This window comes from Pan troglodytes, chromosome 3 (genome assembly GCF_028858775.2).
Source record: "Pan troglodytes isolate AG18354 chromosome 3, NHGRI_mPanTro3-v2.0_pri, whole genome shotgun sequence".
Lineage (NCBI taxonomy): Eukaryota > Metazoa > Chordata > Mammalia > Primates > Hominidae > Pan > Pan troglodytes.
In genome coordinates, this window is record NC_072401.2 from 2,007,007 (window position 1) to 2,029,546 (window position 22,540).

The 22,540-nt window shown below is 57.0% G+C and overlaps 1 protein-coding gene across 13 annotated transcripts in view; it reads right to left on the reverse strand.

The window, feature by feature from the left end:
• The window catches only part of FAM53A (family with sequence similarity 53 member A), a 119,584-nt gene that overhangs the window by 54,239 nt on the left and 42,805 nt on the right, over nucleotides 1-22,540 (reverse strand). For 10 of the 13 annotated variants that reach the window (XM_063808574.1, XM_054683698.2, XM_054683692.2 and 7 more), the window contains one exon: nucleotides 11,273-12,511. The exons of the other annotated variants lie outside the window; for them this stretch is intronic. In XM_063808574.1, the coding sequence (XP_063664644.1) occupies nucleotides 12,197-12,511 (315 nt within the window). In that variant the 3' untranslated portion in view covers nucleotides 11,273-12,196. Of the gene's footprint in view, nucleotides 1-11,272; nucleotides 12,512-22,540 lie in introns of those variants that run through there. 13 annotated transcript variants of the gene reach the window in all.

The window sequence follows — 22,540 nt, forward strand, 5'->3', positions numbered from 1 at the left end:
TGGCATGGGGGGAGGTTGGCATGGGGGGAGGGCACGCACTTGCACTAAGACTCCCCAGGCTTCGCCCACTGCAGGGTCCCCTACTCTGTAGCCCAAGATAAGGGGGCCTTGGAACACCTGAGTTTGAGTACCTTCTCCCCTGGGGCCCTGTGTGCCTTAAATCCGGGATGAGTCCCCGTGATGGCGTGGTCTCCAGGAGGCAGGGGCCGTGGGGTTCTCCTCTCACCCACATCCACCCCAGGATGTGCACCGTGCCTGCGTTGGGGGACAGCACCTCGATCCCCTCCAGGCGGATACCTCGCCCAGCCCAGCTGGGAAGAGGAAGGAGCAGGGTCCCTGGGGCACTAGAGTGGGCCAGACCCATGGTGGAGGGAGCCCCACCCCCACCGCACCTGGGACCCCAGGAGGTCTGCACTCTCCACCAGGACTCCAGGGCCCACAGAGGGAGGCCAAGGCTGTGGCCACCACCTAGAGTCAATCTCTGCTGCCACCCAGCGGCCTCCAGGGGAAATGCGGGCGAAGCCTCAGGCCAGGCCAGACCACCCGGCAGCTGGGCCCGCCAGGGAAAGCGGAGCCTGGGGCCTCAGGACCCCTCTAGGGTGGCCCGAGTCAGTCCTGGGCCTGGACTGTGCCCTGGAGGCCTGGCCAGGGGGCAGAAGGGGACATGTCCGTCCTGAGGGCCACTGGCCATGGCCTTGGCCTGGGGTTGGGCCTGTCCAGGCTCCACCAGCTCTGGGCCACCCCCTCATCCTGCCTGTGGCTGCCCGCACAGGTCCTCAGCAGACAGGAGCTGCCCAGGGCTAAGGCAGGGCCTTGAGAGTGCCCAGCTTCAGTGAAGAGTACGAGGGGGGCTCCCAGAGCAGGGCCCTCAGGCCCAGACTCAGCCCCTTGGGAAGAGGGACCCAACCTGGGGTTCCTTTGGGAGGCTGAGGCAGGAGGATCATTTGATTCTCCTAAAGCAGTTAGTCCCGGAAGCAGCTCTGAGAACAAGGCTGGGCCCACCCTGGCCCACCCACAGCTCATCTCTGTGGCCAGAGGGCTGGTCCAGCTCCACCACACACAGCCTCGCTGGGGACAGCCTGGGCCTCACACCCCGGCTTAAAGCTGTGGTTTATTCAGATGGGCCCTGGCCTGAGCAGGTGCCGGATGGAGCTTCCCCTCTCCCAGACCTTCCCTCCTGTGCTCCCTTCCTCATCCTTCCCCATGTCCCCCTGCTTCCCCCTCCGCCCAGCACAAAAAGACCACAGTGAGACCCCGCTGGACACCTCACCCGGCTGCCTGCCTGCCAGGTGTGGTGAGGGTATGAGTCCCGGACGAGGGGACCAACTCCTCACACACAAGGGTAGGTCATCCCCTTCCAAGCTGTCGGAGCTGCCCACGAGGCAGGTGCACAAGACAGCCTGGCCCTGGTGCCACTTGCTGCAGGGGCCTGAGACACCCTGTCCTCTGAGCTGCCCGTGACCAGGGGGTCAGAGCCCACCTTGGTGTTGCGGCCCCCATGGCGTCTGCTGAGACCACTCACCTCTGCCACTGCAGCCGAAACAGCCACAGCCAAGGCCTACACAAATGCACGTCGGGGAGTTCCCATCAAACTCTACAGAAACAGGTCGGGTCTGTATGTGGCCTGTGGGCCGCAGTTTGCCGACCCCCAACTCATGGATCACGTGTCACGAATCATGTATGGGGACACACAGGCAAGAGCAGGGTCTACAGAAATACACGCCCCGGGCCCCGTTCAGCCAGTCCGTCCTACACCTGAGGCAGGCTCAGCCATTCCCCTCAGCCTCACCTCCACTCCCAAGACAGGCCAGGAGCCTGCTCTAAACACCATCGTGGAAGCCAGACAGAAAAGGCCCACACGGCATGATCCCACGTCTACGAAATGCCCAGCTCCACAGAGACAACAAGCAGAGGGGAGGCTGCCAGGGCAGGGCAGGGTGGGGAGGGCCCACTCGTGGGGAGGGGGCTCATTTGGGCGATGGGATAAAATGGTTTGGAACCAGAGAGAGGTGGTGTCTGCACCATCTCACGAATGTACTAAATGCCAATTAACTGAACACTAAATTTCATGTTGAGGCTGGGCACCATGACACACGCCTGCAGTCCCAGCACTTTGGGAGGCTGAGGCAGGAGGACTGTTTGAGCCCCAGAGGTCAAGACTGCAGTGAGCCATGATCACACCACTGCACTCCAATCTTGGTGACTGGGGGAGACCCTGTCTCAAAAATAATATAATAATAAATTAATAAATGTATTAATACTAACAATAAAAACAATGTTTCCAATAAATTATTATAACACTTTAGAGGAGAAAGATTGGAGTCAGGATGGCTCTGACTCTGCCACCTGTCACTTGAGAGGCATACAGCTTGGAGAGAGGCTGAGGCAGGCGGAGACCCTGCTCGGGGCTTCCCAGCAGCCTTTTGCCCCGGGAGCTGCAACAGCAGCGGTGGACAAGCCAGAGGCAGCCCCAGGCCTGCTGTGGGCAGCAAAGGTCTCCATCAACCCCATGTCCCAGGCAAGGCCAGGTCTCTGGGCCTCAGTGTGGGGCAGTGAGGCCAGTGTGCAGCCCAGGCCGTTCCCACACGTGCTAACCTCTGAGAGTCCAGGGACAGCACTGTGGGGCTCCTGTGCCAGGCATTATGGCTTCCTGTCCCTGGAGTGTGTCCCCCGCTGCCTGGGAACTCCTCAGGGAAGGGCACACAGCAGTCCCAGGGAAACGGCCTCTGAGCTGAAGGCGCCCAACCACAGAGGGAAGGTGCCATATCCACGGTGCACTGGGCAGCCTCTGAGACGCTCCAGAGAAAGAGAGTGGGGAGACTGAGGCACCCTACAGAAGGAAAAAGCTATAGAAACACTGATTCAAGAAGCTAAAAAAAACAGCCAAACCAACCAGCAAACACGTGGAATAAACACACAGAAAAGCCGCTCCCACAGGCAACCCACTGAAAACCAAAAATACAGAGATCTTAAAAGCTTCCTGAGGACGGGGGACACATGATATACAAGGAAACAGCAACAAAAAAATTGCTCCTCACTTTTAAAAATTATCCAAGCCACGGCCAGGCGTGGTGGCTCACGCCTGTAATCCCAACACTTTGGGAGGCCAAGATGGGTGGATCACTTGAGGTCAGGAGTTTGAGACCAGCCTGGCCAACATGATGAAACCCCGTCTTTACTACAAATACAAAAAATTATCGGGGTGTGGTGGCACGTGCCTGTAATCCCAGCTACTCAGGAAGCTGAGGTAGGAGAATCGCTTGAACCCGGTAGGTGGAGGTCGCAGTGAGCCGAGATTACTCCACTGCACTCCAGCCTGGGCAACACAGTAAGATTCCATCTCAAAAAAAAAAAAAAAAGTTTAGTATTTGGAGATACGGTCTCTAAAGAGGTAGTTAGGGTTAAATAAGGTCACACAAGTCGGTCCTAATCTAATCTGACCTGTGTCCTCATAGGAAGAGGAAGAAGATGAGGACACAGACACACACAGAGAAACGACCACGTGCAGACAGGGAGATGGTGGCCGCCTTTGAGCCACAGAGCGAGGCCCTGGGAGAAAGTGGCCCTCCTGATGCTTCCATCTCGGACTTCCAGCCTCCAGAACTGGGAGGAGAGACAGCTCTGCTGTTTAAGCCCACTGTGCAGTATTCTGACATGGACCCCCAAGAAGACCGACCCACAGATGACAAGAGAACTGTCACATGACCGTCTCAACAGACAACTAACAAATAATAAAAGCAACACCCATTCGTGATGTTTTATCATCTGCGCCTGGAGTAGAGCCACGTGGACAAAGCTGGAACGGAGCCTGAGTCCTCTCATCACCATCCTTGACTCAGCAGCCGTCTGAAGCCACAGAACGCTCCACAGGCGTGCATGCACGTGGGCAGTTTGCACGCCTGTGTATACACACCACGCTGGCACACACTACACAGTGCTCACACGTGTGCATATTATACAGTTGTACATGGACACACATGCCCATGTGCACACAGACCCACCTGCAAATACCTGTGGACACATAGTTACACGTGCACACACACAGGTACACTTACACAGACTCCCATGCAGAAAATGTAGGCACACATGTAGTTATGCCTGTAGGCACATATGCACACACGTGCACAGACATACATGCATGTGCACAGGGCGCACGCAGGCATAGGTACACACTCATGCTCACACGCGTAGGTACACACTCGTGCTCACACGCATAGGTACACACTCATGCTCACATGCATAGGTACACGCTCATGCGCACACACATAGGTATACACTCATGCTCACACACACAGGTACTCATGCTCACACACATAGGTACACATGCTCACATGCATAGGTACTCATGCTCACACGCATAGGTACACACTCATGCTCACACACACGAGCGCATATCTCCCTGCATTCCAAACGGTGAAACACTCACAGGCTTCATTATTTAAACCATAATTTACACCAATGCAATAAACCTAGAAATGAATGCAAAGGTCTAAAGAAGCAGCCAGATGATTTGAAAGTTTAGAAATGCTCTAAACAACTCCTGGGTCAGAGGGTAAATAAAATTCGCCTCGAGAGACGATTTTATAATTATATGGAAAGAGAAACTGCAGGTCCACGAAGCCAGATGGAGGAAGAGTTGGTGGAGAATTCACAACTTTAAATGCTTTTATTACTGAGCAAGAGAGACTGGAAATAAATGAACAAAATACTCGACACAGGAGGGAAAAACAACCATAAAGCAGATTCACGGGAGGCAGGAGAGGCGGGAACGAAGATAAAGGCGGAATTAATGAATTGGAAACAAGAAGAATGGGTGAGCCCATCAGTAAATCCAAGAGCCGGTTCTTCCCAATAAATAAATAAATAAAATAAGCAAGGCTCCAAGCACCTCATCAACAGAGCAGGGAAGCAAGGGAGCCCGGGACCGAGAGGGGATCAGAGCAGCCCAGGAGATTGAAAGTGACAGCTAATGCATTCAATATTCCTCACAAAACTGACCATTTTCCAAGAACATATACATTACCAGAATTAACTTAAAGAGGTTTTAAAAAAAAAATCTATATCCATAACTGCAGGAAAAGAGAAAAGGGGGCATGACTGGGGGGTCTGGCTACAGGACCTCACTTCCCGTTCAGCACCAACGCAGAACCCACCATTCAGGGCAATGAGGCTGTGGCTGGGGGAACGCCCGGGGTTTCAGGGACACCCGGGAGGACCAGCAGAACACCAGGAGGGGCCCAGGGAGGGGCTCTCTGGCAGTGAGTAGCAGGTGGCAGAGGGAGTGCGGGGTTTGCAGCCTGTGAGGGAACCGGGGCCTCTTCACTGGCTGTCCGGGGGCTGGCAGGGAAACTGGATTGGAGCCCACAGTGGACTCTGCCTGCCTGTGACCCTGACCTCGGGGTGTGGCAGGAGGTGTCTAAGCTGCTTCGTGCAAACAGGACTCCCCTGTATGGGGTCCAGTGGAGACAGGGCAGGGTGGGCAGGAGGGAAGAGGTCTCTGCTGAGGGCTCCTGTTACCCTCTGAGCTCCATCCCTGCCCCCACAACCCCTCCACACCCGTCCACACACGCAGAGGAAAGCAGGGAAGGGGCAGAGTCAGCCCTGAGGTCTAATGCAGCTCTCAGGGCCACCACCTCGGCCACCATGTTCAGCCATCAACCAGCAGCTCCCTCCCCTGTTCCCATCTGGTTTCGCATCAAGATCATACGTGCCTGGGCCATAATTTGGGCATGGTCTTTTTTTTCCATTCTCTGAATGGAATTATGAAAGGCCGGAATTTCCTCCCTTATGCATTTTGTGGAGGTTGCCTATAAAATCATCTGGGGGCCAGGCGTGGTGGCTCACGCCTGTAATCCCAGAACTTTGGGAGGCCAAGGCGGGTGGATCACCTGAGGTCAGGAGTTCAAGACCAGCCTGGCCAACATGGTGAAACCCCGTCTCTACTAAAAACACAAAAAAATTAGCCAGGCGTGGTGGTGCGCACCTGTAATCCCAGTTACTCAGGAGGCTGAGGCAGGGGAACTGCTTAAACCCAGGAGACAGAGGTTGCAGTGAGTCAAGATCGCACCACTGCACTCCAGCCTGGGCAACAAGAGAGAAACTCTGTCTCAAAAAAAAAATAAAAAAATAAAATCATCTGGGGCTGAGGCTTTCTTTGCAGGAAGATTTTAAACTACTGTTTCATTCTGGTAAGTGGCTGCAGGACTATTTACAGGTTCTCTTTCTCCTTGAGTCAGTTTTTGGCAATTTTTTCCAGGAATTTGTCTGTTTCCTCTAAGTCATTCATAATATCCTCTATCTTTATAATCCAGACTGCATCTCTAGTTCTGCCTCTCTTTTCATTCCCAGTAGTATTTATTTGCTCATTCTCCCCTTTTCTCAATTAAGCTAAAAGACTTTTGCCAATTATTCAGTCTAGCAAAGAAAAAACTTGTGGGTCTTCTCTGCTGTGGCTTTGTTGTCAGTTTCATCCATTTCTGGGTTTGGTTTTGTTTTGTTTTTTTGAGACAGGGTCTTGCTCTGTCATCCAGGCTGGAGTGCAGTAGTGTGATCTTGGCTCACTGCAGCCTCAACCTCTGGGACTCAAACAATCTTCCCACCTCAGCCTCCTAAGAAGCTGGGACTACCAGCATGAGCCACCACACCCAACTAATTTTTTTATTTTTAGTAGAGACGGGGTCTTGCTATGTTGCCCAGGCTGGTCCCAAACTCCTGAACTCAAGCGATCCTCCCCGCTGTTGGCCTTCCAAAGTGCTAGGACTGCAGGCGCCAGCCACTGTGCCCGGCTATTTTTCACTCCTATTTCTTCTAATACAGTCACTGAGGACTGTAAATTCCCTTCTACACACCACTTGGGATCTACTCCACAAGCACGGATCTGCCGCGCCCACTGCCATCCGGTTCTAAGTCTTTTCTCACTTCCGTTGATTTTTTCTATAACTCATGAGTTACATCAAGTGCATTTTTGGAATTTCTGAAACACATGAGGTTTTGTTTGCTTTTTGGTATTGAGTTGTGGTCAGAAGATAGGACCTGTATAATACTATTTTTTTTTTTTTTCTTTTTTTGAGATGGAGTCTTGCTCTGTCGCCCAGGCTGGAGTGCAGTGGCGCAATTTCGGCTCACTGCAAGCTCTGCCTTCTGGGTTCACACCATTCTCCTGCCTCAGCCTCCCGAGTAGCTGGGACTACAGGCACCCGCCACCATGCCCAGCTAATTTTTTTTTTTTTTTTTTGTATTTTTAGTAGAGATGGGGTTTCACCTTGTTAGCCAGGATGGCCTCGATCTCCTGACCTCATGATCTGCCCGCCTCAGCCTCCCAAAGTGCTGGGATTACAGGCGTGAGCCGCCACACCCGGCCATGATACTAATTCTTTGAAATGTACTGGCATTTGCTTTCTGGCCTATAAATAGTCCATTTCTGATAGGCTCCATGTGTGCCTGAAACTAATGTGATTTCCCAGCTGGGTGAGCCCCATTCCATAGATGCCCCTCCGCTCAAGCCCAGGAGCCAGCACCATCAAACCTCATGTATCCTTATTGTTTCCTTTTGAGTCTACTTGACCGATTAACCACCAAGAGGATTACGAGACCTCTGCCTAGGACGGGGGTTGTGAATTTCTCCTTGCAGTTGGTTGGGTTTTGCGGCAGTGCGTTGCTTTGGGAAACAGCTAACTTTGTGGTGTTGCCCCGTTCACGGGAGATCCCGTCCGTCCTCGCGCGTCAAGCTTCCCGCTGCACGTGGACTCACTCCTGCGCTCTCCACCTGAGCCCACGGCCTCGGGCACCTGGCTCACTCATCCCTCCGGGCCTTCACACCGGCTGTCCTGAGTGGAACTCACTTCCCCAGATCCCATGCCCTCACCTCCTGAGTCTAGAGCAGCAGCCAAGAATTGGCCAATCCACCTCTGTCAGAGGAGAAAGTGCGTGCCTGCCCAAGACCTGGGTTTTTCGGGTACAGAGGGGTCCGCGTCTGTGTCTGCCAGGCCAGGCATCAGGAGGCCACAGGGCTAGCATGGGGCCCAGGGTCCTCAAGGGAGACCTCCCTCCCTCCACCCAAAGGCCAGCCAGGAGGAGAGCTGAAATTCCTGCTCTTGCTGGGGGGGGTCCCATCTGCAGGGCTGGAACAGCAAAGGTGCCCTCCAGTGTCACCCATGCCCCCAGCATCTGCCCCTCCTCCCCCCAGGGCACTGGCTGAGCTGCACATGCGGCGGCGAGAACGAGAACAAGGAGCTCCCGCTGCACCAGAGCACGGGCAGGCCCCTCTCCTGGTGAGGTCTGCCTGGTGAGGGCCACCGCCTCAGCGGCCACCACTGTCTGGGGCTGGGGAGTGCCTGGGCGGACAAGCTCTCGGCACAGGGAGGTCCGGGGCTCTCAGCTGGGCTGGGCTGCCTTTCCTCCGGCACCCATGCTCGGGGGGCGGGGATGGCCAGAGAATAGGCCCAGGACAAGGAATAAAAGGTTAGACAAGCATGGGGCCTGTGACTGCAGGGGACTGGCTGGCTCTGAGGCCCTGGCACAGAGGCTGCCACCCCACGCTGCCAGGGAGGCTCCCAGCCAGGCTGTCCCCACCTCCCCGGGTCTTCAGAGGCTCTGGGCAGGGCTGGAGGGAATGGTGGGGGATGAGGCCAGCCCTCGAGGGACAGAGGGAGCCTGGGGGAAGATGGAGGCGTATTCAGGAGAAGACATAGGTGTGGATGCCCTGGGAAGGGTGGGGAAGCCATCCCTCTCTCATCCCCATATCCCTGCCCCACCTCGCCTCAGCCCCTTCCCCTCAGGAGCCCTCCACAGGGTCAGGAGCCCTGCAGTGGGGAAGGCCCCAGAAGAGGGGGAGGGCTGGGGGCAGCCCGGCAGGGGTGGGCAGGGGTGGGCCGCTGCAGCAGTGCTGGGGGCTAGGGGCAGGGAGGGGCCTGTCTGGAGGATCCCAGCCTTGGGACTGAGGAGTGGCCTCACAGGCCCCCAGCACAGGAAGGGAGCTGTCCCAGGGTACCAGGCACAACCCCGGCCCTCCCACCATGTCTGCCCAGCCCAGTGGATCCCACAGGGGCTGACCGCTGAGGTGGGTGCCCAAAGCAGGTCCCAGGGACCCAGGGGCTGCACTGTGCCTCAGGCCCCCCATTCCCCCCATCCACCTGTCCACGGCTCTGGGGTCACCCCAGAGGGCCCTGGGACCCCCTGCCTGTGGCCAGTCGAGGAAAGACCAAGTCCAGGCCCACCGTGGGTGACACAGCTGAGCAGCCCCCACCCCACCAGAACTTCCTGCAGCTTCAGCAGCAGCCTCTCTCCATCCCCAAGGGGCCAAGCATCCACCCGAGGCAGCAGGCCGACCCCCAAGGCTGCCCCTGGCCTCAGGCAGGTGACCCCGCAGGGCCAACCAAGGGACTCAAATGCCCCTGGTGAGGGTCCTGGCCCCCCATCCCAGGAAACACGCAGACACGCCCAAGGGAAAATACAGCCCTGGGGACAAGCCCCAGGGGCCGGGCTGTGAGCTCACTCCCACACACACGCCACCCTGTGCCAGGCAGACGGGGGACCCAAAGGTGCCCTGAACCTTCCGTCTCAGTCTCCCCACCCGCAGAGGACACAGCAGGTCGGCACTGCAGAAGAACCGGCTGCACTGCCCCACCGAGGGCCCCACCCACCAGACACCCTACGTCAAGGGCACCGAGGGGAATGGCCCTGGGCTCGGGCCTCAGGAGGAGCCTCCAGCCCCACTCACCAGCCAGCCGGGAAGGTTCTGCCCAGGAGAGCCAGAGGTCTGGGGAAGGAGGAGATGAGGTAGGGTAGGAGGTGAGAGAGGTGGGGAAGCCCTGGGGGAAGGTGGCAAATCCAAGGGTTGCAGGCAGGACCAGACGCTCCGTCAAGGGAAGGGGAGTGTCGGAGGGGTGGGGGGCGGCTGGTGACTCCACACGTAAACCCCAGCTCACCCCACATCCCCTCGCTCCCACACACCCAGGCCAGGCTCAGAGCTGGTGAGGGGCCCCAAGGGCCCTGGGCTGGGGTGGGAGCAGAGTCAGTGGCCCCCCTCCTCCTGCCTGTCCTTGAAGGGGACTCAGGTAGCGAGAGTCAGCTGGGAACTGTTCTAGACTCCAGGTGACACAGTGGACAGATCTCCCAAACCTGGGTCACCATCCAGCGGGAGGGGACGCTGGGTGGACTCAGCGTAGAGAGTGACTGCAGGGAGGGGGCGAGGCCCCACCTGCCCCTAGGGCATCCAGGCCTTGGTGGGGACCTCGGGCCCCTCTGCAGCCACAGCCACACACCCTGCCTCATCTCTGACGCCCTCCCCGACCTGCAGCAGAGGGCCCTGTGGGACCCTGGCAGGCCTGACACCACCACCATGCCAGCCCCACAGCCCTGTCTCCCATTGCTGTCCAGATTGCCATGTCCTGCAGACCAGTGGCCGGTGCCCTGGAGGCCACTCCAGCCCCACAGCCAGCCTCTGACCTGAGGGACCCTGCCCTGTACTAAGTCATCTCAGAGCACCGCCCGCCCCACCCCAAATCCCAGCACCCTGGATGACTACGCAGGTGACTGTGGCTTTTGCTAAACCACCTGGAGCTGATTTCCACAAATTTAATCCAAAACACAACTTTCCTGTGCAGTCTGGCAACTGTGTCAAAGTCCAATGCCAGGGCCCTCCCTTCCCTCCACACGAGGCCAGGGGCGGCTCTGGGGAGCAGGTGACACTCTCTTGAGCCCCTGTTCTGTCAGTCCCAGCACAGGAGCCACCCAGGGCCTGCCAAGGACAGGAGGGCTCCTGACCCCGGGCCAGCACAGCAGGAGAGTAGGCACTGCCCCAACGGAGGAGGGCAGAGCCTGTCCAGGAAGGGGGATCCCACTTGCTAAGGCCCCAAACTCCCCAGCGCCATCCCCCGTCTTGCAGGGCAGAGGCAGGAGGGTCACCCGAGAGCCAGAACCCCATTTTCACCCAAGCAGCTCGGCCTCAGGAAAGCTGATCCAACAAAACCACACCACTCGCCCCCTTTGCCCACCTTTGATCTGTGGCCCATGTCAGTTAAGAAAGTGGCATTGATTAACTTCAATGACCTTTCATGAATTGTATTGGGAAAAAAACAAGAAAATTTCAAAAAAGTATTAATGTTTTCTTTTGCTATCGCAAACTCGAAACCCCTACGATTTTATTAAAAGTGCAGGAATGAAAAACAGGAAATCCCTTGCCCTGTCTGGTTCTGAGCCAGAGACCAGAGGCCTGAGGCGCAGCCAGGCCCACTTCAGATGGTGGAAACGAAAATTAATCAGAAGTCGTATGCACAAAGCAAAGGCCTTGTATTAAATTCACAGAGTGGGTGCTGACGGGTGCTGCCGGCAGGACGGCCTTCCCAGAGGTCTGGCACTACACCCCACCTGAAGGTGCAAGGGCCCTCCCAGGCCACGGGAAGCAGGGACTCATGGCAGCTTGGTCTGCCCCAAAGGCCATCACTGCCACCGGTGGAAAACCAGGCGGCCACAAGCTGGCGGTTCACTGGCACGTGGGTGACAAGGTTCATGGGCACAGATGCCCATGCGCAAGCCCCAAGCACCGTGACCCGTCGGGAGGGAGGGGACACACGGGGCCAGTGGGACCCTGATCACCAACGCCTGGGGTTTCCTAGCAACTAAAGCACACAAGGCGCCCTGCACAGCAGGCCTTTCGTGGGGAACACAGACGCATGTTAATCTGTTTGCAGATTCATGTTTAATAGAACGCCCTTCTGAAATGCATCCAAAATAGAGAAGCTTTCTCCCGAACTGCAAAAGCCATAAAAATGCAAAATGCTTCTTTAGGAAAAACTGAATCAAAATTACGCCTTAATGTTCCAAGCAACACGAAACCTACTCTGTGCCCCAGGGCAGGTGCCGGGGGCAGCCATGGCCCCGACCAGCTCACAGGAAACCTAGGCTGTGCCCCAGGGCAGTGCAGGTGGCAGCTGTGGCCCCGACCAGCTCACAGGAAACCTACTCTGTGCCCCAGGGCAGGTGCCGGCGGCAGCCATGGCCCCGACCAGCTCACAGGAAACCTACTCTGTGCCCCGGGGCAGGTGCATGCAGCAGCCATGGCCCCGACCAGCTCACAGGAAACCTACTCTGTGCCCCAGGGCAGGTGCAGGCGGCAGCCATGGCCCCGACCAGCTCACAGGAAACCTACTCTGTGCCCCAGGGCAGGTGCAGGCGGCAGCCATGGCCCCCACCAGCCTCAGTTGTTCTCGATCTGCTCCAGGTCCAGCTCCCCGCCGGCCCGGGGGAAGACGCCCTCCTCCCCGACACTGTCCCCATCACGGGGGTCCCCGTTGCTCCTGCGGGAGCCATCACCGGTCACCGACTCCCTAGAGGCCCACAGGTTGGGGTGGACAGGGCTGGTCCTGAGGCCCCTCTGGCTGCAGCCAGGCATGGTGATGCCAGGGAGGCCCCGGGAGTCACATGGGGAGGACAGAACCGTCTTCACTGGGGTGTCATCCTCATCGTCATCTTCGTAATTGAGGTAGCAAAGGCTTTTTGAATGTTTTAAAGTCTGCAATAGAAAAGATACGGGCTTAAAGCATTTCTAGCAGATCACCCAGGAGGCAGCATCCCACCAACCCATCGAGGGCTCGGTGTGCTGGGGCTCTGGCCATCCCCAAGACCACACAAAGCAGGGGCCTTGGTCCCCTGTACACCAGCCACAGCTCTCAGAGCCCCTTTCTCAGACCCTGCCCATGCCCGCCCCAGCCCAACCAGCTGGCCCCTCAGCTCTCCTCAGCCCCCGCCCAGCTGGTGTGGGCAGAGACGCACAGCCTGGCCCTGCCCAGACCCAACGGACCAGGTTGGTGGGCACCTGACACCTAAGCAAGCCCCAAGATGCCCAGGGCTCACAGGTGACGGCCTTGTCCCAGGCCTGGCCAGAGAGGGTGCCTTGTGCCTCCACTTCTGACAACAGCCCCACCCAGGGCCGCTCTCAGCAAGCACCTCACAGCCACCTCTGAGGCCCTGTGGTGGCTCTGTCTCTCCTCCACCTGCCCCCATAAGGCCCCTGGAACCCCACCTCGTCGATGTCCTCAGGGGCCCACCAGACGCAGCTCCCACCTTCCCTGTCCTTGCACCTTCTCCCCTAATAGTTACTCTAATAGAAACACATGCAAATCCTTCTCATCTCAAAATACGTGCAACAAACAGGTGCACACACAGGGGTCTCCCCTGGGCAAGGCCCGCCCTCATCCCAGGCGAGCAGCTTCCAGTACCCCCATGCCACGCCCAGGCCTGTCCACAGCAGGTCCCTGAGTGCCAGGCTCCGGCCCTCCCTCTGCCCTCCGGAGGTGCCGCCACCACCCCCTTCTCACTCTGCCCCCCGGCTATATCTCACTCAGTAGCCTCCCTTCCCAAGGCCTGTTAGGAATAGGGGGTCCCCCCAGGCTGCACCCCCCAACCAGAGCGCTCTGAGCTGCAGACAGTCTCCATCCACCCAGGCGTGCTCTCTTGGGTGTCTCCAGGGCCCTGAGACCCAGCAGGTGTGTCCAGCTGGGGCACGAGTCCATGGCCATGGCCAGGGCACCAGCCCCTCAGCACTCCCGGGCCCCCACCCCCCACCACCTCCCAGTCCTTGCCTCAAGTCCCCCATCTGTGGTGCCCAGCACCGTCCACGCCACTCGTCCACTGCCACTGGGAGCAGCCTTCCTACCCAGCCCCACCTGCCGGGTCACCTCCAGGCCTCCTCAGGGTCAAGGCTCCCCTCCTCGACCACACCACGCTGGCTTCAGACGCCTCACCTCGTGGCTCAGGCTTGTGAGGGCACGTGGGTGCCACTGGCCACGCCTGCAGGGCACAAGGGCACCATGATGCCGATGACAAGGCCACACTGACACAGCACCCTCGGCCACCTAAAGTTATGACCTAGAGCACAAGCTCACCAATTCCACAGGACCCAAGAAACTCCCCAAATCACCTTCGTCCAGAGCAAGGAAACACCCCACAGACGGGAACCTCAAACACTTCCTGGAAACACTTCCAGCGACTGATTTTTATAAAAGCACATGGCCCTCGGGGACAGAGCTCCTTTTTTCTAAGGATATTATTGGGCTCTAAAAGACAAATTGACGCCAGGCATGGTGGCTCACGCCTGTAATCCCAGCACTTTGGGAGGCCGGGGCGGGCGGATCATGAGGTCAGGAGATCAAGACCATCCTGGCTAACATGGTGAAACCCCGTCTCTACTAAAAATACAAAAAATTAACCAGGTGTGGTGGCGGGCGCCTGTAGTCCCAGCTACTCGGGAGGCTGAGGCAGGAGAATGGCGTGAACCCGGGAGGCGGAGCTTGCAGTGAGCCGAGATTGGGCCACTGCACTCCAGCCTGGGAGACAGAGTGAGACTCCGTCTCAAAAAAATAAATAAATAGACAAAAGACGAATTGACATATTTTCTGTCTTTGTGGTTCTACTATAAAAAGTGAATCACTGAGAAGTAAAATTCTAAAGAATAATTTTTTTTTTTTTTTTTGAGACAGGGTCTCGCTCTGTTTCCCAGGCTGGAGTGCAGTGGCGTGATCTTGGCTCACTGCAGCCTCGACCTCCCGGGCTCAAGCAATTCTCCCACCTCAGCCTCTCAAGTGGCTGAGACAACAGGTACATACCATCATGCCGGTCTAATTTTTGTATTTTCTGTAGCGATGGGGTCTCGCTTTGCTGCCCAGGCTGGTCTCAAACTCCTGGGCTCAAACAATCCTCCCGCCTCAGCCTCCCAAAGTGCTGGGATTACAAGCATGAGCCACCACGCCCAGCCCCACTCAAATCTTTAAAGATACAACTGGCCACAGGTTTTGGTCACAAAATAGGGATGCATAATTTATTTTTCATTCAAATCAAAGTGAATTTGCCCATGGACATCACTTGTACGTACAAGCCCCAGGCCTGGCATGAGGATGTGGCTGGTCTGCTGGGCCCCTGCTGGACGGCGTGGAGGCCCGGGTCTCACCGGCTCGGTCTGGTGTCACCCGTGACCTTGCAGACTCTGGCTGCCGTGCTGCCCACACAGGATGGCCTCCAACCCACGGCACCGCCAGGCTGCACTACGCACGCACCGGGGTGGCGGGGACGCTACGCACCTTCAGGGGCCAGGTTTCCTTCCATTTCAAACCACGACGTTTTGTTTTCATTCAGAGTCGACCCTTTGGACTGACTGCTCGGACCCGACAGATGCTATAAGGTCACGCCGAAGCCTCGGACGCGTGACTCGCACTCGCGGGCACAGCTGTGCGGCTAGAGCGTGAAAACAGCAGGCTCTGAACGCCTCTGGACGACACAGTCGGTGCAGGAGAAAAAACTGCTGCCCACAGACACGGCAGCTGTACAGCTCAGCGCCCAACAGCGCTAGCGAAGGCCACACGGAACTGAAGGGGCCACCCACGCTGTAGAGACGGTGGAAACCGAGGCCCACGGGGCTGATGCTGGCCTGGACTGCGCCACCCATCCGCCTCGCGCCCCCTGGCCCTGGGCGCCAGCCCCGGGGCTCCGTCCCAGCTCCTGCTACCATCACTCTGGTTCGATGGTCACCTCCATCTGAGGTTAAACACAAAACAGTTGTCCAAAACTCAAAGGTCAAGCCTTCAAGTTCCAAATTGGGCTCCAAAGCGCAGAGGCCTTTCAAACTGTGTGCGAAGCCCTCCCGTCAGTCTGGGGGGTGCACGGGCCCCAGCTGAAAGCTGGAGGGCCTCCAGCACCTGAGGTGGGTTAACTCAGCTACCGGAAGCCGGTGAGACCCTGGAAGGTCAGGGAAGCCTCCTACGAGCTGACCTGACATCACTCAGCAAACGTCCAGGGCCCTGTCTCAGCCACATCTGTACCTACCCCTTGCCAAAGCCTCTGGCTTTTGTCAAACTAAAACACGGGTTTACTCTCTTGTGAAAGTGCAAGCTCCATCCACCATGTGGGAGGGGCTCACAGGGTCCCTCACAGCCAAGGCGGCCCTGGCCGTGGGCCGCTCTGCAGCAGGGCCAGGCAGCAGTCAAGGGTGGGGGGTGCTCCCCAAGGGCCTGGCAGTGCCTGGAGCGCAGCACACTGCATGTTGAAACAGGCAGCCAAGCAGAGCCAAGCACCTCCCTCCTGCCACAGGGAGGAACAGGCCAGTCCGGCCAAGCCACAGAGGCCCACAGGGCGCAGGGATGTTCATGGCACAGGCAGGGACAGAGATGTCCAGAGCAAGCTCCGTGCATGTGTCAGGCGAGGAGGCCAGTATGAGAAGCACCGAGACCCTAGACCCCTTGTTGCCTCTGGTGAGCACCCTCCCAACCCTGCAGAAGAGAGGGTTATTAGGAAAGTACGGACTGGAGCATTCTAGACAGGGGAGCTGGCCGACGGCACATGAAAAAACTGGCTGAGACAACCTGCTCAGACAACCTGCTCGGGCTGTGAGGGGCACACAGCCTTACAAAGCCAGGAAGCTGGAGAACAAAGATCCTCCCTGTCTCCCCAGCCCTCCACACAGAGGCAGAAGGAGGGGACTCTCCGCCCTGACCGTGCAGCCACTGATGGCACCGGCTCCTCACCCCAAGGGGGATGGGACAGCCAGTGCCCATCAAGAGGTATGGAGTGAGTGCCCAGCAGTGCGCCCCCTGCCCAGCACTCGCTTCTGCCACCTCACTCACCACCTCTGACCACCCTGGGCATGGCTCCTGGAGAGAAGGTCTGAGAAAACAAGCAAGAAAAATCAGCAGCTACAAATTCCAGATTTTCGATCTGTGCCGTCTCAAACATTCCATGTTCCTGATGGTCCCTGCTACAGTTTGAACGTGTCCCTCCAAATCTCTACCATGGTGTTGGGAGTTGATCAGGTCCTGCGGGCCTGCACAAGACACAAGAGCCTCATAAAGGGCTGGAGGGAACCAGCCTCAGTCCTCCGCGTCCTCTATCTCCTCCGCCAGGTGAGGACACAGCCACAAGAGGCCATCTTGGAAGCAGAGGCCAGGCTCTCACCAGACACCAGACTTGCTGGGGCCTGGGTCTTGGGCTCCCAGCCTCCAGAACTCTTTTTTTTTTTTTTTTTTTGAGACGGAGTCTTGCTCTGTCGCCCAGGTTGGAGTGCAGTGGCGCGGTCTCGGCTCACTGCAACCTCCGCCTCCCGGGTTCATGCCATTCTCCTGCCTCAGCCTCCCAAGTAGCTGGGACTACAGGCGCCCGCCACCACACCCGGCTAATTTTTTGTATTTTTAGTAGAGACAGAGTTTCACCGTGTTAGCCAGGATGGTCTCGATCTCCTGACCTCATGATCTGCCCACATTGGCCTCCCAAAGTGCTGGGATTACAGGCGTGAGCCACTGTGCCCAGCCCAGAACTCTTGAGAAATACATTTCTCTTATTTATAAGTGACGTCGTCGGGGGTATTTTGTTACAGCAGCAAAAACAAACTAAGTCAGTCCTTTTCTTGGTACCAGGAGCTGCTCAAAGCTTTTGGTTTTTCAATTTTCAACCAGGAGGCACAGAGAAAACAGCTCAGCAGGTGCAGCATTGGCCCCCCATGGAGGACAAGCCTTGCGCTCTCGTGACTGAGGCTGCGGAAGGCACCATCTGCTCACTACACCCAAGACCTCCAAAAACGCAGCGGGCCTGAAGGTGTGAACACTGCCCACATGCACCTCTAGCTTGTCCTTAGGTTCTAGCCCATGATGTAACTGCTGGCCCCGAAGCTGCCTGCCTGTCTGAAGAACTCCTCAGGCTCCGGGTGACCCAGCTGCAGGGGCACACAGGGAGCTGTTTCTTTCTCTGCAGCAGCCTCGGTCTCTCCAGAGGCAGCTGAGCGCCTTCTCTACGTGGCAAAAGCTTTTCAAAGCCCTGAAAGCACACGCTTTTTTAGAAACCAGCAGCTGCTCCCACACTCTGCTGGAACCATAACTGATGTGCATATTTTCAATGGTCATATTTTAATTTCAACTTTGAAACGTAGCTTTGCCAATAAAAACAGAAAAAGTAGCTTCGCCAGTAAAAGCCGGGCATGGTGGCTTATGCCTGCAATCCCGGCACTTTGGGAGGCTGAGGTGGGTGGATTGCCTGAGGTCTGGAGTTCCAGACCAGCATGGCCAACATAGTGAAACCCCCTCTCTACTAAAAATACAAAAAATTAGCCAGGCATGGTGGCAGGCACCTGTAATCCCAGCTACTCAGGAGGCTGAGGCAGAGAATCGCTTGAACCTGGGAGGCAGAGCTTGAACCTGGGAGGCAGAGGTTGCAGTTGGCCGAGATGGCACCATTGCACTCCAGCCTGGACGACAGAGCGAGACTCCATCTCGGGGAAAAAAAAAAAAAAAAAAAGCAGAAAATCCTAAATGTTTTCCCAGGAAAACATGCACTGTTTCCAAGGGAAAGGCAGGGAAGGCAGTGCCCCTGCACCCTGCTCAGAGAGCAGCCCTCTGACACCTGGGGAAGCTGGTGTGAGCCTAGACTCAGAGCAGACAGCAGGGGGTGGCGGGGGGTTGAGGATGATCGCCGAACGGTCCCATCGATAAGCCCCGACATAGGAGCCCTGCAGGGTGAACACAGCCGCGCACACAGACTGCACAACACACGCCAGGGACGCAGGACCAGAGCTGGGCCGCACATACCGAGTCCGCCAGGTGCAAGCACAGCACAGCCGGGGTGCAGATGTGAGTGAGCGTGAGCATGCAGCGGTGCGCATGAGTGGGAGTGTGCACCTGAGTGTGCACATAAGCATGGGGGTGAGTGTGCATGGTGGGTATGTGTGTGTGCCCACCCAGAGTCAGGACTAATTGTCCGGTAACACACAATTATAAAAGTTGTAGAGGAAAATCAGAGCATTTCTTTTTGGCCCTGAGGTGGAGAGGAGCTTGACACAAACAGGAAGTGGCAAAGCCTGGGCCTGGTGGCGCACGCCTGCGATCCCAGCACTTTGGGAGGTGAGGCAGGAAGACGGCTTGAGCCCAGGAATTTGAGACCAACTTGGGCAACATAGTAAGGCTCTGTCTCTTTAAAAATTGAGAATATTAGCTGGGCACAGGAGTGTGCACCTGTGGTCCCAGCTACTTAGGAGGCTGAGGTGGGAGGATCACCTGGGTCCAGGAGATGGAGACTGCAGTGAGCTGTGATTATACCACTACACTCCAGCCAGGGCAACAGAGAGAGAGACCCTGTCTCCAAAAAACAAAACAAAACCAGGAACTGACAGGTAACCCAGGCTGGGGGCCACGTGTTCACCAAAGGTGCCACACATTCAGGTGGTGCGGTGCAGGCAGGGGTAGGTGGGTGTGGGTGAAGACTGGTTGGCTGACAGGGAGAGGGGCACACAGACGGCAGATGAGGGACACGGAGAAAGGTCGGAGCCAGTTTTTGGGTGGGATGAGCAAAGAGCTGGAAAGAGGGAGAGCAGGCAGCCCTGGCCCCTCAGGAGTCTTGGCACTGTCCTCTGCAGCCGCGGTCAGGAGGGCTCTGGGTTTGCAGACGTGACCCCTGAAGACACTGCCTGTCTCCTCAGGGGCTTTCCTGACATTTGATGAGGCCCTCTCCCCACAAACCTTCTTTTTACCAGAAAGCGATGACTACGGTCACACTGAAGACACTCGTGAGCAAGCAGACCGAAGCGGCTGAATTTAAGGCAATGCACACTTCAGGGCGGGCAGGTATCACTTGGCCCCCACATGAAGCAAATAAACGAAAAGCTTTTATTTCAGGTGAGGTTGAGTCCCAGGAGGAGAATGGGGTGTGCAGCACCCACATCACTGTTCTGGCTCATTAACAAAGTCACTGAAGAAAACGGGGCAAGCCGGGAGTGGTGGCTCACGCCTGTAATCCCAGCACTTTGGGAGGCCAAGGCGGGTGGATTACCTGAGGCCAAGAGTTCAAGACCAGCCTGGCCAATATGGTGAAACCCCATCTCTACTAAAAATACAAAAATTAGCCAGGTGTGGTGGTGGGCGCCTACAATCCCAGACACTTGGGAAGCTGACGCAGGAGAATCTCTGGAATCTGGGAGGCAGAGGTTGCACTGAGCTGAGATCATGCCACTGCACTCCAGCGTGGGCAACAAGAGCAAAACAGAAAGGGAAGGGGAAGAGGAAGGGGAAGGGGAGGGGAAGAAAGAAAAGGAAAGAGAAAGAAAGAAGGAAACAACGGAAGAAAGAAAGCTCTGCACCTGCCTATCCTCTCTGTAAGCCCCCTACCTGTCTGTGGCCAACCAAAGTCCAGCACAAGGGGTGGGAGGCACCAGAGCCAGCATCAATGCCAACACCATTCCACAAGCACCGTTTCTGACCGACACTCCTTACGGAGAAGAGCGGTTTTGAAATCACTCCCTTCAAAAAGTGGAGCCCGATCCTCCTCCCACTGAGTAAGGGCTAGACAGAGTCAAGGAGCAGACGAAATCTCAGCTGGTGAGGACCAGGTCACACAGGGCTCTGTGGGGCCCGCTCATGCCCACTGGGGTCACTCGTTATGGGAAATCAAGCTGCCACATCGTGAACACACTCAGGCTGCCCCTCAGGGAGGCCCATGTGGCAAAGAAATGAGGCCTCCTGCCAAAAGCCACATGGGTGAACTTAGAAGCAGGTCCTGAATCCCCAGTCGAGCCTCCAGGTAACCACAGCCTGGCTGACTGAGCTCCAAGGAGGCCTGAGCAGAGCCTCCCCATTGGCCTCCCGGACCCCTGAGGTGGCACAGGCATGGTGTTTGTGAGGTGGCACAGGCATGGTGTTTGTGAGGTGGCACAGGCGTGTGTTTGTGAGGTGGCACAGGCATGGTGTTTGACTGTGAGGTGGCACAGGCATGGTGTTTGACTGTGAGGTGGCACAGGCTTGGTGTTTGTGAGGTGGCACAGGCATGGTGTTTGACTGTGAGGTGGCACAGGCATGATGCTTGACTGTGAAGTGGCACAGGTGTGCTGTTTGTGAGGTGGCACAGGCGTGGTGTTTGTGAGGTGGCACAGGCGTGATGTTTGACTGTGAGGTGGCACAGGCATGGTGTTTGTGAGGTGGCACAGGCGTGGTGTTTGTGAGGTGGCACAGGCGTGGTGTTTGTGAGGTGGCTCAGGCGTGGTGTTTGTGAGGTGGCACAGGCGTGGTGTTTGTGAGGTGGCACAGGCGTGGTGTTTGTGAAGTGGCACAGGCGTGGTGTTTGTGAGGTGGCACAGGCGTGGTGTTTGTGAGGTGGCACAGGCGTGGTGTTTGACTGTGAAGTGGCACAGGCGTGGTGTTTGTGAGGTGGCACAGGCGTGGTGTTTGTGAGGTGGCACAGGCATGGTGTTTGACTGTGAGGTGGCACAGGCATGGTGTTTGTGAGGTGGCACAGGCATGGTGTTTGTGAGGTGGCACAGGCATGTTTCACTGTGAAGTGGCACAGGTGTGGTGTTTGTGAGGTGGCACAGGCATGGTGTTTGTGAGGTGGCACAGGCATGGTGTTTGACTGTGAGGTGGCACAGGCATGATGTTTGACTGTGAGGTGGCACAGGCGTGGTGTTTGTGAGGTGGCACAGGCATGGTGTTTGACTGTGAGGTGGCACAGGCATGGTGTTTGACTGTGAGGTGGCACAGGCGTGGTGTTTGACTGTGAGGTGGCAAAGGCGTGGTGTTTGACTGTGAGGTGGCACAGGCGTGGTGTTTGTGAGGTGGCACAGGCATGGTGTTTGTGAGGTGGCACAGGCGTGGTGTTTGACTGTGAGGTGGCACAGGCGTGGTGTTTGTGAGGTGGCACAGGCGTGGTGTTTGACTGTGAGGTGGCACAGACAATGGTGTTTGTGAGGTGGCACAGGCATGGTGTTTGTGAGGTGGCACAGGCGTGTGTTTGTGAGGTGGCACAGGCATGGTGTTTGTGAGGTGGCACAGGCATGGTGTTTGTGAGGTGGCACAGGCATGGTGTTTGACTGTGAGGTGGCACAGGCGTGTGTTTGTGAGGTGGCACAGGCATGGTGTTTGTGAGGTGGCACAGGCGTGGTGTTTGTGAGGTGGCACAGGCGTGATGTTTGACTGGGAGGTGGCACAGGCGTGGTGTTTGTGAGGTGGCACAGGCATGGTGTTTGTGAGGTGGCACAGGCATGGTGTTTGTGAGGTGGCACAGGCGTGGTGTTTGACTGTGAAGTGGCACAGGCGTGGTGTTTGTGAGGTGGCACAGGCGTGGTGTTGTGAGGTGGCACAGGCGTGGTGTTTGAGGTGGCACAGGCGTGGTGTTTGTGAGGTGGCTCAGGCGTGGTGTTTGTGAGGTGGCTCAGCCGTGGTGTTTGTGAGGTGGCACAGGCGTGGTGTTTGACTGTGAGGTGGCACAGGCGTGGCGTTTGTGAGGTGGCACAGGCGTGGCGTTTGTGAGGTGGCACAGGCGTGGCGTTTGTGAGGTGGCACAGGCATGGCGTTTGACTGTGAGGTGGCATAGGCGTGGTGTTTGACTGTGAGGTGGCACAAGCGTGGTGGTTTTTGGTTTTGATTTGGTTTTTTCTGTTGTTTTTGTTTTTGTTTTGAGACAGAGTCTCACTCTGTTGCCCAGGCTGGAGTGCAGTGGCATGATCTCAGTTCACCGCAACCTCTGCCTCCGGGTTCAAGCGATTCTCCTGCCTCAGCCTCCCAAGTAGCTAGGACTACAG